Below are 20,217 nucleotides of genomic sequence, written 5' to 3'. Positions count from 1 at the left end.
ACGTTGTCAAGGTGACGTCACGGTGCTGACCTAAAGTCACTCTGGACAGACTGACAGTCGTTATGAACGTTGTCAAGGTGACGTCACGGTGCTGACCTAAAGTCACTCTGGACAGACTGACAGTCGTTATGAACGTTGTCAAGGTGACGTCACAGTGCTGACCTAAAGTCACTCTGGACAGACTGACAGTCGTTATGAACGTTGTCAAGGTGACGTCACAGTGCTGACCTAAAGTCACTCTGGACAGACTGACAGTCGACTGAAGAGCCAGGAAATACCACCCCACTGCTGAAGAAGGTTCATGTTTAGGAGGAAACAACTCTGCCTTTTCATTTTGTCAAATTGACTTTAGACGGATGGCAATGTTGTCATTAGAGACGCTGACGTTATGCTGCATCTAATGTCAATCTGTGACGTCATAACGACGACCAGAGGTTAGCCAGCGACGCTGACGTCATGCTGCATCTAATGTCAATCTGTGACATCATAACGACGACCAGAGGTTAGCCAGCGACGCTGACGTCATGCTGCATCTAATGTCAATCTGTGACATCATAACGACGACCAGAGGTTAGCCAACGACGACCAGAGGTTAGCCAGCGACGCTGACGTCATGCTGCATCTAATGTCAATCTGTGACATCATAACGACGACCAGAGGTTTTCCTACTAATGATGTGTCTCCTTCAGAATGGGGTTGTATTGCTGAACCACTATCATTTACTTTTGGAGAAATCTTCATCAGCGTTAATTGACTTTGTATTGAGAATAATGCTCAGTCGGGCGTCAGTCCAAAACAAGTTAAAATGTAACCCATGAATAGAACACCAAACGTTAGAACATAGAACTATGGAACACAGAACTGTAGAATATAGAACTATGGAACACAGAACTGTAGAATATAGAACTATGGAACACAGAACTGTAGAATATAGAACTATGGAACACAGTACTGTAGAATATAGAACTATGGAACACAGAACTGTAGAATATAGAACTATGGAACACAGTACTGTAGAATATAGAACTGAGGAATGAAGAACATTTGAATGTATGAAGAGATCTTGGTGTTTTATCTAGTTATCTTGTAGGGTTATTAAATTATTATTAGATGGTGTTCATGTCGTCATGACGACATGTTTACATCACAATGGCCTGACACACACCTGCTTTCCACTTACCTACCCTATGTAGACTACACACACACACTTTACCATCAATTACACACGTTGTGATTAGTGTCTCTGTTTCACTACAGTCTGGATATCAAAACAAACATTCAGTTCATTAATGGAGAGGAGACACACCGCTTCATTACACTCAGAATCATGATCGCTATTGAGCTCATTCATCTAAGGAGTGTGTGTGTGTGTTGTGTTGTGTCGGCAGGCTGAAGATTGAGGAGTTGGAGGGAGAGCGACAACGTCTGGAAGAACAGAACAATGTTCTAGAGCTGAGGCTGGAGAGGCACAACTTACAGGTACACAGTCGTGTGTGTGAGGACTCGACATACAGGGCTGCTCTCTGGCCTGGGAGGTGTGGGTAACTCACCTGTCAATCATCCACGTCAGGGCTGCTCTCTGGCCTGGGAGGTGTGGGTATCTCACCTGTCAATCATCCACGTCAGGGCTGCTCTCTGGCCTGGGAGGTGTGGGTAACTCACCTGTCAATCATCCACGTCAGGGCTGCTCTCTGGCCTGGGAGGTGTGGGTAACTCACCTGTCAATCATCCACGTCAGGGCTGCTCTCTGGCCTGGGAGGTGTGGGTAACTCACCTGTCAATCATCCACGTCAGGGCTGCTCTCGGGCCTGGGAGGTGTGGGTAACTCACCTGTCAATCATCCACGTCAGGACTGCTCTCGGGCCTGGGAGGTGTGGGTAACTCACCTGTCAATCATCCACGTCAGGGCTGCTCTCGGGCCTGGGAGGTGTGGGTAACTCATCTGTCAATCATCCACGTCAGGGATGATTGACACCTTCACAGTAAATCCATGTGATATAGTCTACACCTTCACAGTAAATCCATGTAATATAATCCACACCTTCACAGTAAATCCATGTGATATAATCTACACCTTCACAGTAAATCCATGTGATATAGCCTACACCTTCACAGTAAATCCATGTAATATAATCTACACCTTCACAGTAAATCCATGTGATATAGCCTACACCTTCACAGTAAATCCATGTGATATAGCCTACACCTTCACAGTAAATCCATGTGATATAGCCTACACCTTCACAGTAAATCCATGTGATATAGCCTACACCACAGTAAATCCATGTAATACAGCCTACACCTTCACAGTAAATCCATGTGATATAGCCTACACCTTCACAGTAAATCCATGTAATACAGCCTACACCTTCACAGTAAATCCATGTAATATAATCTACACCTTCACAGTAAATCCATGTAATATAATCTACACCTTCACAGTAAATCCATGTAATACAGCCTACACCTTCACAGTAAATCCATGTAATACAGCCTACACCTTCACAGTAAATCCATGTGATATAGCCTACACCTTCACAGTAAATCCATGTGATATAGCCTACACCTTCACAGTAAATCCATGTAATATAGCCTACACCTTCACAGTAAATCCATGTAATACAGCCTACACCTTCACAGTAAATCCATGTGATATAGCCTACAGAGAAGACTAATTACCGTGTCTAAACTGTCACGTGGAATTTGACTGTCTTCATGACTAGTGACCTCCGGTGTGACGGTAATATGGTCACCATAACAGCCCTAGTTTCAACCCAACTCATCCCTCTCTCTGTGTGTGTGTGTGTGGGGATCTTAATAGAATCAGTCCTACTGTTGTCCCAGTCCTGATGGTCCCTAAAGCCACACAGAGATTAGATTCCCTATTCCACAGCAGTGATGGGACACTATCAACTAGAGAGCGTTTTAGATCAGACTGCTAGTTTAGAGTCTGCCTACATGTCTGGAGGACCTGTCTGGGGGTAGACATGAAGGGTAGCTTTTTCTGTCACTTTCTCTCTGTCACACACACTTCCTGTTCCTGTGTGTTCTGGTCACACACACACACTTCCTGTCCCTGTGTGTTCTGGTCACACACACACTTCCTGTCCCTGTGTGTTCTGGTCACACACACACTTCCTGTCCCTGTGTGTTCTGGTCACACAGACACTTCCTATCCCTGTGTGTTCTGGTCTAATTGTCAGATCTTTCTGGCCTCAGGTTCCAAACCATTTTCTAACAGTTACTGTGAACTCCACTGTTCCTCTCTCTCCTCCCTTTCCCTCCTCTCTCTCTCCTCTTCATCTCTCTCTTGCTCTCTCTCTCACTATTTTCTCGCTATTTTCTCCCCCCCTTCATTAAAAGAGAAGATGGTGTTCCTCTCTACTTATTTAGATCACAAATGACACTTTAGGAGACAAGGTTTTCCTTTCCTCTTTAAAGATAGAAAGACACACACACACCCTGAGACACACACACACCCTGAGACACACACACACCCTGAGACACACACACACCCTGAGACACACACACACCCTGAGACACACACACACCCTGAGACACACACACACCCTGAGACACACACACACCCTGAAACACACACACACCCTGAAACACACACACACCCTGAAACACACACACACCCTGAGACACACACACACACACCCTGAGACACACACACACACACACCCTGAGACACACACACACACACCCTGAGACACACACACACCCTGAGACACACACACACACACCCTGAGACACACACACACCCTGAGACACACACACACCCTGAAACACACACACCCTGAGACACACACACACCCTGAGACACACACACACCCTGAAACACACACACACCCTGAGACACACACACACCCTGAGACACACACACACCCTGAGACACACACACACCCTGAGACACACACACACCCTGAGACACACACACACCCTGAGACACACACACACCCTGAGACACACACACACCCTGAGACACACACACACCCTGAGACACACACACACCCTGAAACACACACACACCCTGAGACACACACACACCCTGAGACACACACACACACACCCTGAGACACACACACACACACCCTGAGAGAGACACACACTTATCCCGACACACACACTCAGAGACACACAGACAAACACACATCCTTCCATTTGTCCAATTTGCTTCAGCGTATGTTCTAAAGCAGGATGTTACCTAGCTTTACTAAAATGTTACCTAGCTTTACTAAAATGTTACCTAGCTTTACTAAAATGTTACCTAGCTTTACACCCCACTGAACTGGTACTAGATAACAGTCCTCTCCTCTCCTCTCCACTCCTCTACACTCTCCTCTCCTCTACACTCCTCTCCTCTTCCTCTCCTCTACACTCCTCTTCCTCTTCCTCTACACTCCCCTTCTCCTCTACACTCCCCTCCTCTCCTCTACACTCCTCTCTTCTCTTCTCCTCTCCTCTCCTCTCCTCTCCTCTACACTCCTCTACACTCCTCTCCTCTACACTCCTCTCCCTCTTCCTCTTCCTCTCCTCTACCTCTTCCTCTCCTCTACACTCCTCTCCTCTTCCTCTCCTCTACACTCTTCCTCTTCCTCTTCCTCTTCCTCTTCCTCTACACTCCCCTCCTCTCCTCTACACTCCCCTCTCCTCTACACTCCCCTCCTCTCCTCTACACTCCCCTCCTCTCCCTCTTCCTCTCCTCTACACTCCTCTTCCTCTCCTCTACCTCTTCCTCTCCTCTCCTCTACACTCCTCTACACTCCTCTCCTCTACACTCCCCTCCTCTCCTCTACACTCCCCTCCTCTCCTCTACACTCCTCTTCCTCTCCTCTACACTCCTCTTCCTCTCCTCTACACTCCTCTTCCTCTCCTCTACACTCCTCTTCCTCTCCTCTACACTCCTCTCCTCTCCACTCCTCTCCTCTCCTCTACACTCCTCTCCTCTCCTCTCCTCTACACTCCTCTTCCTCTTCCTCTCCTCTACACTCCAATGGACGTCTGCCTTGTAAAAACAGATAATGGCTTCATTTACTACTGCTGGGGCACATCATCAAACACACACACACACACACACACCACACACACCACACACACACGTCCTGATAAGCCTTAGGGCATTTTGTCTTATTATCAGAAAAGAGACTCACCCTCCTCTCTCTCCCTCTCCTCCTCCCTCCTGAGTAACTCAATCAAACTTTCCTCATCCCCCTTCTCTCTCTCTTCTCTTTCTCGTCTCTTCTTCCTTCCCACAGTTCATAAATTGTAGTCCAGACCAGACCTCCCTATAATAGGAGTGACTAAACAGGAACAGTGTTTTATATTGTAGACCAGACCTCCCTAGAATAGGAGTGACTAAACAGGAACAATGTTTTATATTGTAGACCAGACCTCCCTAGAATAGGAGTGACTAAACAGGAACAGTGTTTTATATTGTAGACCAGACCAGACCTCCCTAGAATAGGAGTGACTAAACAGGAACAGTGTTTTATAATGTAGACCAGACCAGACCTCCCTAGAATAGGACTGACTAAACAGGAACAGTGTTTTATATTGTAGACCAGACCTCCCTAGAATAGGACTGACTAAACAGGAACAGTGTTTTATATTGTAGACCAGACCTCCCTAGAATAGGAGTGACTAAACAGGAACAGTGTTTTATATTGTAGACCAGACCTTCCTAGAATAGGAGTGACTAAACAGGAACAGTGTTTTATATTGTAGACCAGACCTCCCTAGAATAGGAGTGACTAAACAGGAACAGTGTTTTATATTGTAGACCAGACTTCCCTAGAATAGGAGTGACTAAACAGGAACAGTGTTTTATATTGTAGACCAGACCTCCCTAGAATAGGAGTGACTAAACAGGAACAGTGTTTTATATTGTAGTAGACCAGACCTCCCTAGAATAGGAGTGACTAAACAGGAACAGTGTTTTATATTGTAGACCAGACCTCCCTAGAATAGGAGTGACTAAACAGGAACAGTGTTTTATATTGTAGACCAGACCTCCCTAGAATAGGAGTGACTAAACAGGAACAGTGTTTTATATTGTAGACCAGACCTCCCTAGAATAGGAGTGACTAAACAGGAACAGTGTTTTATAATGTAGACCAGACTTCCCTAGAATAGGAGTGACTAAACAGGAACAGTGTTTTATATTGTAGACCAGACCTCCCTAGAATAGGAGTGACTAAACAGGAACAGTGTTTTATATTGTAGACCAGACCTCCCTAGAATAGGAGTGACTAAACAGGAACAGTGTTTTATAATGTAGACCAGACTTCCCTAGAATAGGAGTGACTAAACAGGAACAGTGTTTTATATTGTAGACCAGACCTCCCTAGAATAGGAGTGACTAAACAGGAACAGTGTTTTATAATGTAGACCAGACCTCCCTAGAATAGGAGTGACTAAACAGGAACAGTGTTTTATATTGTAGACCAGACCTCCCTAGAATAGGAGTGACTAAACAGGAACAGTGTTTTATATTGTAGACCAGACCTCCCTAGAATAGGAGTGACTAAACAGGAACAGTGTTTTATATTGTAGACCAGACCAGACCTCCCTAGAATAGGACTGACTAAACAGGAACAGTGTTTTATATTGTAGACCAGACCTCCCTAGAATAGGAGTGACTAAACAGGAACAGTGTTTTATATTGTAGACCAGACCTCCCTAGAATAGGAGTGACTAAACAGGAACAGTGTGTTATATTGTAGACCAGACCAGACCTCCCTAGAATAGGAGTGACTGAACAGAAACAGTGTGTTGTGATATTATAGATGATTCACCCTCTTAGCGATCCCTCTCTCCTCTCCTCTCCCCCTTTCTGTCTGTCCATGTTAATGAATGGGTCAAGCTCGGGATAGGTGTGTGTGTGTGTGGGGGGGGGGGGGGGGGGGGGGTGATATCCCTGTTTAAAAGAGAAGGGCATTTTTAACCTCTGATCTGTCCCATCTATCCTGTGACAAGTGTACCACGTTTTTTTTTTTACATCTCTGTCAGGCTTGGATAAACTAGGAGGTTCTGCTTTAACATAGTATGTTTAGAAACTAGAGGGGAAGTAGAGTCGTGTGCTTGACTGGACCGGAACACTGGTTCCGGAACCTTCTAGAATCCTGGCTTGAGAAATATATATCAGTGTTCCGTCTCCTCAATATGAATAGTCCCGGCATCGGTTTCAGTCCTCTTCCAGCCCTGGTCAGTGTGGTTGAGTGGTTCCACAGACAGTCCTCTTCCAGCCCTGGTCAGTGTGGTTGAGTGGTTCCACAGACAGTCCTCTTCCAGCCCTGGTCAGTGTGGTTGAGTGGTTCCACAGACAGTCCTCTTCCAGCCCTGGTCAGTGTGTTTGAGTGGTTCCACAGACAGTCCTCTTCCAGCCCTGGTCAGTGGGGTTGAGTGGTTCCACAGACAGTCCTCTTCCAGCCCTGGTCAGTGTGGTTGAGTGGTTCCACAGACAGTCCTCTTCCAGCCCTGGTCAGTGGGGTTGAGTGGTTCCACAGACACACCCTCAACACTACAGGTGTGGTTCCACAGACACACCCTCAACACTACAGGTGTGGTTCCACAGACACACCCTCAACACTACAGGTGTGGTTCCACAGACACACCCTCAACACTACAGGTGTGGTTCCACAGACACACCCTCAACACTACAGGTGTGGTTCCACAGACACACCCTCAACACTACAGGTGTGGTTCCACAGACACACCCTCAACACTACAGGTGTGGTTCCACAGACACACCCTCAACACTACAGGTGTGGTTCCACAGACACACCCTCAACACTACAGGTGTGGACCCACAGACACACCCTCAACACTACAGGTGTGGACCCACAGACACACCCTCAACACTACAGGTGTGGTTCCACAGACACACCCTCAACACTACAGGTGTGGTTCCACAGACACACCCTCAACACTACAGGTGTGGTTCCACAGACACACCCTCAACACTACAGGTGTGGTTCCACAGACACACCCTCAACACTACAGGTGTGGTTCCACAGACACACCCTCAACACTACAGGTGTGGTTCCACAGACACACCCTCAACACTACAGGTGTGGTTCCACAGACACACCCTCAACACTACAGGTGTGATTCCACAGACACACCCTCAACACTACAGGTGTGGTTCCACAGACACACCCTCAACACTACAGGTGTGGTTCCACAGACACACCCTCAACACTACAGGTGTGATTCCACAGACACACCCTCAACACTACAGGTGTGATTCCACAGACACACCCTCAACACTACAGGTGTGGTTCCACAGACACACCCTCAACACTACAGGTGTGGACCCACAGACACACCCTCAACACTACAGGTGTGGTTCCACAGACACACCCTCAACACTACAGGTGTGGTTCCACAGACACACCCTCAACACTACAGGTGTGGACCCACAGACACACCCTCAACACTACAGGTGTGGTTCCACAGACACACCCTCAACACTACAGGTGTGGACCCACAGACACACCCTCAACACTACAGGTGTGGACCCACAGACACACCCTCAACACTACAGGTGTGGACCCACAGACACACCCTCAACACTACAGGTGTGGACCCACAGACACACCCTCAACACTACAGGTGTGGTTCCACAGACACACCCTCAACACTACAGGTGTGGTTCCACAGACACACCCTCAACACTACAGGTGTGGTTCCACAGACACACCCTCAACACTACAGGTGTGGTTCCACAGACACACCCTCAACACTACAGGTGTGGTTCCACAGACACACCCTCAACACTACAGGTGTGGTTCCACAGACACACCCTCAACACTACAGGTGTGGTTCCACAGACACACCCTCAACACTACAGGTGTGGTTCCACAGACACACCCTCAACACTACAGGTGTGGTTCCACAGACACACCCTCAACACTACAGGTGTGGTTCCACAGACACACCCTCAACACTACAGGTGTGGTTCCACAGACACACCCTCAACACTACAGGTGTGGACCCACAGACACACCCTCAACACTACAGGTGTGGACCCACAGACACACCCTCAACACTACAGGTGTGGACCCACAGACACACCCTCAACACTACAGGTGTGGTTCCACAGACACACCCTCAACACTACAGGTGTGGACCCACAGACACACCCTCAACACTACAGGTGTGGACCCACAGACACACCCTCAACACTACAGGTGTGGTTCCACAGACACACCCTCAACACTACAGGTGTGGTTCCACAGACACACCCTCAACACTACAGGTGTGGTTCCACAGATACACCCTCAACACTACAGGTGTGGTTCCACAGACACACCCTCAACACTACAGGTGTGGTTCCACAGACACACCCTCAACACTACAGGTGTGGTTCCACAGACACACCCTCAACACTACAGGTGTGGTTCCACAGACACACCCTCAACACTACAGGTGTGGTTCCACAGACACACCCTCAACACTACAGGTGTGGTTCCACAGACACACCCTCAACACTACAGGTGTGGTTCCACAGACACACCCTCAACACTACAGGTGTGGTTCCACAGACACACCCTCAACACTACAGGTGTGGTTCCACAGACACACCCTCAACACTACAGGTGTGGTTCCACAGACACACCCTCAACACTACAGGTGTGGTTCCACAGACACACCCTCAACACTACAGGTGTGGACCCACAGACACACCCTCAACACTACAGGTGTGGACCCACAGACACACCCTCAACACTACAGGTGTGGTTCCACAGACACACCCTCAACACTACAGGTGTGGTTCCACAGACACACCCTCAACACTACAGGTGTGGACCCACAGACACACCCTCAACACTACAGGTGTGGACCCACAGACACACCCTCAACACTACAGGTGTGGACCCACAGACACACCCTCAACACTACAGGTGTGGACCCACAGACACACCCTCAACACTACAGGTGTGGTTCCACAGACACACCCTCAACACTACAGGTGTGGTTCCACAGACACACCCTCAACACTACAGGTGTGGTTCCACAGACACACCCTCAACACTACAGGTGTGGTTCCACAGACACACCCTCAACACTACAGGTGTGGTTCCACAGACACACCCTCAACACTACAGGTGTGGTTCCACAGACACACCCTCAACACTACAGGTGTGGTTCCACAGACACACCCTCAACACTACAGGTGTGGTTCCACAGACACACCCTCAACACTACAGGTGTGGTTCCACAGACACACCCTCAACACTACAGGTGTGGTTCCACAGACACACCCTCAACACTACAGGTGTGGTTCCACAGACACACCCTCAACACTACAGGTGTGGTTCCACAGACACACCCTCAACACTACAGGTGTGGTTCCACAGACACACCCTCAACACTACAGGTGTGGTTCCACAGACACACCCTCAACACTACAGGTGTGGTTCCACAGACACACCCTCAACACTACAGGTGTGGTTCCACAGACACACCCTCAACACTACAGGTGTGGTTCCACAGACACACCCTCAACACTACAGGTGTGGTTCCACAGACACACCCTCAACACTACAGGTGTGGTTCCACAGACACACCCTCAACACTACAGGTGTGGTTCCACAGACACACCCTCAACACTACAGGTGTGGTTCCACAGACACACCCTCAACACTACAGGTGTGGTTCCACAGACACACCCTCAACACTACAGGTGTGGTTCCACAGACACACCCTCAACACTACAGGTGTGGTTCCACAGACACACCCTCAACACTACAGGTGTGGTTCCACAGACACACCCTCAACACTACAGGTGTGGTTCCACAGACACACCCTCAACACTACAGGTGTGGTTCCACAGACACACCCTCAACACTACAGGTGTGGTTCCACAGACACACCCTCAACACTACAGGTGTGGTTCCACAGACACACCCTCAACACTACAGGTGTGGTTCCACAGACACACCCTCAACACTACAGGTGTGGTTCCACAGACACACCCTCAACACTACAGGTGTGGTTCCACAGACACACCCTCAACACTACAGGTGTGGTTCCACAGACACACCCTCAACACTACAGGTGTGGTTCCACAGACACACCCTCAACACTACAGGTGTGGTTCCACAGACACACCCTCAACACTACAGGTGTGGTTCCACAGACACACCCTCAACACTACAGGTGTGGTTCCACAGACACACCCTCAACACTACAGGTGTGGTTCCACAGACACACCCTCAACACTACAGGTGTGGTTCCACAGACACACCCTCAACACTACAGGTGTGGTTCCACAGACACACCCTCAACACTACAGGTGTGGTTCCACAGACACACCCTCAACACTACAGGTGTGGTTCCACAGACACACCCTCAACACTACAGGTGTGGTTCCACAGACACACCCTCAACACTACAGGTGTGGTTCCACAGACACACCCTCAACACTACAGGTGTGGTTCCACAGACACACCCTCAACACTACAGGTGTGGACCCACAGACACACCCTCAACACTACAGGTGTGGTTCCACAGACACACCCTCAACACTACAGGTGTGGTTCCACAGACACACCCTCAACACTACAGGTGTGGTTCCACAGACACACCCTCAACACTACAGGTGTGGTTCCACAGACACACCCTCAACACTACAGGTGTGGACCCACAGACACACCCTCAACACTACAGGTGTGGTTCCACAGACACACCCTCAACACTACAGGTGTGGTTCCACAGACACACCCTCAACACTACAGGTGTGGTTCCACAGACACACCCTCAACACTACAGGTGTGGACCCACAGACACACCCTCAACACTACAGGTGTGGACCCACAGACACACCCTCAACACTACAGGTGTGGTTCCACAGACACACCCTCAACACTACAGGTGTGGTTCCACAGACACACCCTCAACACTACAGGTGTGGTTCCACAGACACACCCTCAACACTACAGGTGTGGTTCCACAGACACACCCTCAACACTACAGGTGTGGTTCCACAGACACACCCTCAACACTACAGGTGTGGTTCCACAGACACACCCTCAACACTACAGGTGTGGTTCCACAGACACACCCTCAACACTACAGGTGTGGTTCCACAGACACACCCTCAACACTACAGGTGTGGTTCCACAGACACACCCTCAACACTACAGGTGTGGTTCCACAGACACACCCTCAACACTACAGGTGTGGTTCCACAGACACACCCTCAACACTACAGGTGTGGTTCCACAGACACACCCTCAACACTACAGGTGTGGTTCCACAGACACACCCTCAACACTACAGGTGTGGTTCCACAGACACACCCTCAACACTACAGGTGTGGTTCCACAGACACACCCTCAACACTACAGGTGTGGTTCCACAGACACACCCTCAACACTACAGGTGTGGTTCCACAGACACACCCTCAACACTACAGGTGTGGTTCCACAGACACACCCTCAACACTACAGGTGTGGTTCCACAGACACACCCTCAACACTACAGGTGTGGTTCCACAGACACACCCTCAACACTACAGGTGTGGTTCCACAGACACACCCTCAACACTACAGGTGTGGTTCCACAGACACACCCTCAACACTACAGGTGTGGTTCCACAGACACACCCTCAACACTACAGGTGTGGTTCCACAGACACACCCTCAACACTACAGGTGTGGTTCCACAGACACACCCTCAACACTACAGGTGTGGTTCCACAGACACACCCTCAACACTACAGGTGTGGTTCCACAGACACACCCTCAACACTACAGGTGTGGTTCCACAGACACACCCTCAACACTACAGGTGTGGTTCCACAGACACACCCTCAACACTACAGGTGTGGTTCCACAGACACACCCTCAACACTACAGGTGTGGTTCCACAGACACACCCTCAACACTACAGGTGTGGTTCCACAGACACACCCTCAACACTACAGGTGTGGTTCCACAGACACACCCTCAACACTACAGGTGTGGTTCCACAGACACACCCTCAACACTACAGGTGTGGTTCCACAGACACACCCTCAACACTACAGGTGTGGTTCCACAGACACACCCTCAACACTACAGGTGTGGTTCCACAGACACACCCTCAACACTACAGGTGTGGTTCCACAGACACACCCTCAACACTACAGGTGTGGTTCCACAGACACACCCTCAACACTACAGGTGTGGTTCCACAGACACACCCTCAACACTACAGGTGTGGTTCCACAGACACACCCTCAACACTACAGGTGTGGTTCCACAGACACACCCTCAACACTACAGGTGTGGTTCCACAGACACACCCTCAACACTACAGGTGTGGTTCCACAGACACACCCTCAACACTACAGGTGTGGTTCCACAGACACACCCTCAACACTACAGGTGTGGTTCCACAGACACACCCTCAACACTACAGGTGTGGTTCCACAGACACACCCTCAACACTACAGGTGTGGTTCCACAGACACACCCTCAACACTACAGGTGTGGTTCCACAGACACACCCTCAACACTACAGGTGTGGTTCCACAGACACACCCTCAACACTACAGGTGTGGTTCCACAGACACACCCTCAACACTACAGGTGTGGTTCCACAGACACACCCTCAACACTACAGGTGTGGTTCCACAGACACACCCTCAACACTACAGGTGTGGTTCCACAGACACACCCTCAACACTACAGGTGTGGTTCCACAGACACACCCTCAACACTACAGGTGTGGTTCCACAGACACACCCTCAACACTACAGGTGTGGTTCCACAGACACACCCTCAACACTACAGGTGTGGTTCCACAGACACACCCTCAACACTACAGGTGTGGTTCCACAGACACACCCTCAACACTACAGGTGTGGTTCCACAGACACACCCTCAACACTACAGGTGTGGTTCCACAGACACACCCTCAACACTACAGGTGTGGTTCCACAGACACACCCTCAACACTACAGGTGTGGTTCCACAGACACACCCTCAACACTACAGGTGTGGACCCACAGACACACCCTCAACACTACAGGTGTGGTTCCACAGACACACCCTCAACACTACAGGTGTGGTTCCACAGACACACCCTCAACACTACAGGTGTGGTTCCACAGACACACCCTCAACACTACAGGTGTGGTTCCACAGACACACCCTCAACACTACAGGTGTGGTTCCACAGACACACCCTCAACACTACAGGTGTGGTTCCACAGACACACCCTCAACACTACAGGTGTGGTTCCACAGACACACCCTCAACACTACAGGTGTGGTTCCACAGACACACCCTCAACACTACAGGTGTGGACCCACAGACACACCCTCAACACTACAGGTGTGGACCCACAGACACACCCTCAACACTACAGGTGTGGACCCACAGACACACCCTCAACACTACAGGTGTGGACCCACAGACACACCCTCAACACTACAGGTGTGGTTCCACAGACACACCCTCAACACTACAGGTGTGGTTCCACAGACACACCCTCAACACTACAGGTGTGGTTCCACAGACACACCCTCAACACTACAGGTGTGGTTCCACAGACACACCCTCAACACTACAGGTGTGGTTCCACAGACACACCCTCAACACTACAGGTGTGGTTCCACAGACACACCCTCAACACTACAGGTGTGGTTCCACAGACACACCCTCAACACTACAGGTGTGGTTCCACAGACACACCCTCAACACTACAGGTGTGGTTCCACAGACACACCCTCAACACTACAGGTGTGGTTCCACAGACACACCCTCAACACTACAGGTGTGGTTCCACAGACACACCCTCAACACTACAGGTGTGGTTCCACAGACACACCCTCAACACTACAGGTGTGATTCCACAGACACACCCTCAACACTACAGGTGTGGACCCACAGACACACCCTCAACACTACAGGTGTGGACCCACAGACACACCCTCAACACTACAGGTGTGGTTCCACAGACACACCCTCAACACTACAGGTGTGGTTCCACAGACACACCCTCAACACTACAGGTGTGGTTCCACAGACACACCCTCAACACTACAGGTGTGGTTCCACAGACACACCCTCAACACTACAGGTGTGGTTCCACAGACACACCCTCAACACTACAGGTGTGGACCCACAGACACACCCTCAACACTACAGGTGTGGTTCCACAGACACACACTCAACACTACAGGTGTGGTTCCACAGACACACCCTCAACACTACAGGTGTGGTTCCACAGACACACCCTCAACACTACAGGTGTGGTTCCACAGACACACCCTCAACACTACAGGTGTGGTTCCACAGACACACCCTCAACACTACAGGTGTGGTTCCACAGACACACCCTCAACACTACAGGTGTGGTTCCACAGACACACCCTCAACACTACAGGTGTGGTTCCACAGACACACCCTCAACACTACAGGTGTGGTTCCACAGACACACCCTCAACACTACAGGTGTGGTTCCACAGACACACCCTCAACACTACAGGTGTGGTTCCACAGACACACCCTCAACACTACAGGTGTGGTTCCACAGACACACCCTCAACACTACAGGTGTGGACCCACAGACACACCCTCAACACTACAGGTGTGGACCCACAGACACACCCTCAACACTACAGGTGTGGACCCACAGACACACCCTCAACACTACAGGTGTGGTTCCACAGACACACCCTCAACACTACAGGTGTGGTTCCACAGACACACCCTCAACACTACAGGTGTGGTTCCACAGACACACCCTCAACACTACAGGTGTGGTTCCACAGACACACCCTCAACACTACAGGTGTGGTTCCACAGACACACCCTCAACACTACAGGTGTGGACCCACAGACACACCCTCAACACTACAGGTGTGGACCCACAGACACACCCTCAACACTACAGGTGTGGTTCCACAGACACACCCTCAACACTACAGGTGTGGTTCCACAGACACACCCTCAACACTACAGGTGTGGACCCACAGACACACCCTCAACACTACAGGTGTGGACCCACAGACACACCCTCAACACTACAGGTGTGGACCCACAGACACACCCTCAACACTACAGGTGTGGACCCACAGACACACCCTCAACACTACAGGTGTGGACCCACAGACACACCCTCAACACTACAGGTGTGGTTCCACAGACACACCCTCAACACTACAGGTGTGGTTCCACAGACACACCCTCAACACTACAGGTGTGGACCCACAGACACACCCTCAACACTACAGGTGTGGTTCCACAGACACACCCTCAACACTACAGGTGTGGACCCACAGACACACCCTCAACACTACAGGTGTGGACCCACAGAGACACCCTCAACACTACAGGTGTGGTTCCACAGACACACCCTCAACACTACAGGTGTGGACCCACAGACACACCCTCAACACTACAGGTGTGGACCCACAGACACACCCTCAACACTACAGGTGTGGTTCCACAGACACACCCTCAACACTACAGGTGTGGTTCCACAGACACACCCTCAACACTACAGGTGTGGTTCCACAGACACACCCTCAACACTACAGGTGTGGTTCCACAGACACACCCTCAACACTACAGGTGTGGTTCCACAGACACACCCTCAACACTACAGGTGTGGACCCACAGACACACCCTCAACACTACAGGTGTGGTTCCACAGACACACCCTCAACACTACAGGTGTGGTTCCACAGACACACCCTCAACACTACAGGTGTGGTTCCACAGACACACCCTCAACACTACAGGTGTGGTTCCACAGACACACCCTCAACACTACAGGTGTGGTTCCACAGACACACCCTCAACACTACAGGTGTGGACCGACATACAAAAATACAGAAGCATCAAATTGACTACTTCTCTTTGTCGCGTTCTTCTTCTTGTCTTTGTCCTTCGATGTTCTGCCTGGTACCATCTGTCCTTTCCTCCTCACCTCATTCCCCTCTCCTGTGTTGGGCATCGCTGCAGGACAAATCAAATGGAATTTAGCCACTAATCAGGGAGAGAGATGGAGGCGTTAGGGTGTGTCAGGGAGAGAGAGAGATGGAGGCATTAGGGTGTGTCAGGGAGAGAGATGGAGGCATTAGGGTGTGTCAGGGAGAGAGATGGAGGCATTAGGGTGTGTCAGAGAGAGATGGAGGCGTTAGGGTGTGTCAGGGAGAGAGAGAGATGGAGGCGTTAGGGTGTGTCAGGGAGAGAGAGAGATGGAGGCATTAGGGTGTGTCAGGGAGAGAGATGGAGGCATTAGGGTGTGTCAGGGAGAGAGATGGAGGCATTAGGGTGTGTCAGGGAGAGAGAGAGATGGAGGCGTTAGGGTGTGTCAGGGAGAGAGAGAGATGGAGGCGTTAGTGTGTGTCAGGGAGAGAGAGAGATGGAGGCATTAGGGTGTGTCAGGGAGAGAGATGGAGGCATTAGGCTGTGTCAGGGAGAGAGATGGAGGCATTAGGGTGTGTCAGGGAGAGAGATGGAGGCATTAGGGTGTGTCAGGGAGAGAGATGGAGGCATTAGTGTGTGTCAGGGAGAGAGATGAAGGCGTTAGTGTGTGTCAGGGAGAGAGATGGAGGCATTAGGGTGTGTCAGGGAGAGAGATGGAGGCATTAGGGTGTGTCAGGGAAAGAGATGGAGGCATTAGGGTGTGTCAGGGAGAGAGATGGAGGCATTAGGGTGTGTCAGGGAGAGAGATGGAGGCATTAGGGTGTGTCAGGGAGAGAGATGGAGGCATTAGGGTGTGTCAGGGAGAGAGATGGAGGCATTAGGGTGTGTCAGGGAGAGAGATGGAGGCGTTAGGGTGTCAGGGAGAGAGATGGAGGCGTTAGTGTGTGTCAGGGAGAGAGATGGAGGCGTTAGTGTGTGTCAGGGAGAGAGATGGAGGCGTTAGTGTGTGTCAGGGAGAGAGATGGAGGCGTTAGTGTGTGTCAGGGAGAGAGATGGAGGCATTAGGGTGTGTCAGGGAGAGAGATGGAGGCATTAGGGTGTGTCAGGGAAAGAGATGGAGGCATTAGGGTGTGTCAGGGAGAGAGATGGAGGCATTAGGGTGTGTCAGAGAGAGATGGAGGCGTTAGGGTGTGTCAGGGAGAGAGATGGAGGCGTTAGGGTGTGTCAGGGAGAGAGAGAGATGGAGGCGTTAGGGTGTGTCAGGGAGAGAGAGAGATGGAGGCGTTAGGGTGTGTCAGGGAGAGAGAGAGATGGAGGCGTTAGGGTGTGTCAGGGAGCGAGAGAGATGGAGGCATTAGGGTGTGTCAGGGAGAGAGATGGAGGCATTAGGGTGTGTCAGGGAGAGAGATGGAGGCGTTAGGGTGTGTCAGGGAGAGAGATGGAGGCGTTAGGGTGTGTCAGGGAGAGAGATGGAGGCATTAGGGTGTGTCAGGGAGAGAGATGGAGGCGTTAGGGTGTGTCAGGGAGAGAGATGGAGGCGTTAGGGTGTGTCAGGGAGAGAGATGGAGGCGTTAGGGTGTGTCAGGGAGAGAGATGGAGGCGTTAGTGTGTGTTGGTATTGAAGACCCGGGGTCGTCAAAGATAGTCTTTCCCTTGACTGAGAAGACATTTATGTTTCTGTAGGAGAGTTTTAATTGAAAATAATCACTCTGTAAACATGAAGAGGAGAGGGAGGACAGGGAGGTGAGGGAGAGGAGGACAGGGAGGTAAGGGAGAGAGGAGGAGGGGGAGGAGGACGGAGGAGGAGATGGACTCATTTACTCTGTAAACATGAAGAGGAGAGGGATGGAGGACAGGGAGGTGAGGGAGAGAGGAGGGGGAGGAGGACGGAGGAGGAGATGGACTCATTTACTCTGTAAACATGAAGAGGAGAGGGAGAGAGGACAGGGAGGTAAGGGAGAGAGGAGGGGGAGGACGGAGGAGGAGATGGACTCATTTACTCTGTAAACATGAAGAGGAGAGGGAGGACAGGGAGGAGGAGATGGACTCATTTACTCTGTAAACATGAAGAGGAGAGGGAGGACAGGGAGGAGGAGATGGACTCATTTACTCTGTAAACATGAAGAGGAGAGGGATGGAGGACAGGGAGGTGAGGGAGGAGAGGGAGGGGGGACAGGGAGGAGGAGATGGACTCATTTACTCTGTAAACATGAAGAGGAGAGGGAGGACAGGGAGGAGGAGATGGACTCATTTACTCTGTAAACATGAAGAGGAGAGGGATGGAGGTGAGGGAGGAGAGGGAGGGGGAGAGAGGAGGAGGGGGAGAGGACAGGTTGGACCTTTTAAGATGAGATGGACTCATTTTCTCTGTAAACATGAAGAGAAGAGGGATGGAGGACAGGGAGGTGAGGGAGGGGGAGAGAGGACAGGTTGGACCTTTTAAGATGAGATGGACTCATTTACTCTGTAAACATGAAGAGAAGAGGGATGGAGGACAGGGAGGTGAGGGAGGGGGAGAGAGGACAGGTTGGACCTTTTTAAGATGAGATGGACTCATTTACTCTGTAAACATGAAGAGAAGAGGGATGGAGGACAGGGAGGTGAGGGAGGGGGAGAGAGGACAGGTTGGACCTTTTAAGATGAGATGGACTCATTTACTCTGTAAACATGAAGAGAAGAGGGATGGAGGACAGGGAGGTGAGGGAGGGGGAGAGAGGACAGGTTGGACCTTTTTAAGATGAGATGGACTCATTTACTCTGTAAACATGAAGAGGAGATGGAGGGAGGACAGGGAGGAGAGGGAGGGGGCGAGGACGGGTAGAGAGAAGGGGAGAGAGAAAGGGAGAGGGAGTATTTTGAGACCACACTTTAAGCGTTTAGATCTGTGAAAGTGGATTAAAAGCAGAACCGTATTAACCATGACGCAATGACTCCCATGTATTTTAGAACCGGAGAGATCTGTCTGCTATACCTCTCTCTCTGTCTGCTATGCCTCTCTCTCTCTCACTCTGTCTGCTATGCCTCTCTCTCTCTCTGCTATGCCTCTCTCTCTGTCTGCTATACCCCTCTCTCTGTCTGCTATGCCTCTGTCTACTATGCCTCTCTCTCTCTGCTATGTCTCTCTCTCTCTCTCTCTCTCTCTCTCTCTCTCTCTCTCTCTCTCTCTCTCTCTCTCTCTCTCTCTCTGTCTCTCTGTCTCTCTGTCTCTCTGTCTCTCTGTCTCTGCCTGTCCCTCTGTTTGTCTGACTGCTATGTGTCTGTGTCTTGGAGAATCTTCCCTAGTTTATCTTACAATACTGGACATGAATACTATTTGAAGTGGAGGTTAAGGCTGAGACACCA

General features: G+C 50.5%; 1 protein-coding gene across 6 annotated transcripts in view; it reads left to right on the top strand.

Moving 5' to 3' along the window:
* The window catches only part of mad1l1 (mitotic arrest deficient 1 like 1), a 132,386-nt gene that overhangs the window by 53,213 nt on the left and 58,956 nt on the right, over window positions 1–20,217 (top strand). For all 6 annotated transcript variants that reach the window (XM_090195062.1, XM_090195060.1, XM_090195063.1 and 3 more), the window contains one exon: window positions 1,389–1,479. In XM_090195062.1, the coding sequence (XP_090051188.1) occupies window positions 1,389–1,479 (91 nt within the window). The remainder of the gene's footprint in view (window positions 1–1,388; window positions 1,480–20,217) is intronic.

This window comes from Oncorhynchus mykiss, chromosome 13 (genome assembly GCF_057628025.1).
Source record: "Oncorhynchus mykiss isolate SJ-2025 chromosome 13, ASM5762802v1, whole genome shotgun sequence".
Taxonomy (NCBI): Eukaryota; Metazoa; Chordata; class Actinopteri; order Salmoniformes; family Salmonidae; genus Oncorhynchus; species Oncorhynchus mykiss.
This window is presented reverse-complemented; position numbering and strand designations above follow the sequence as displayed.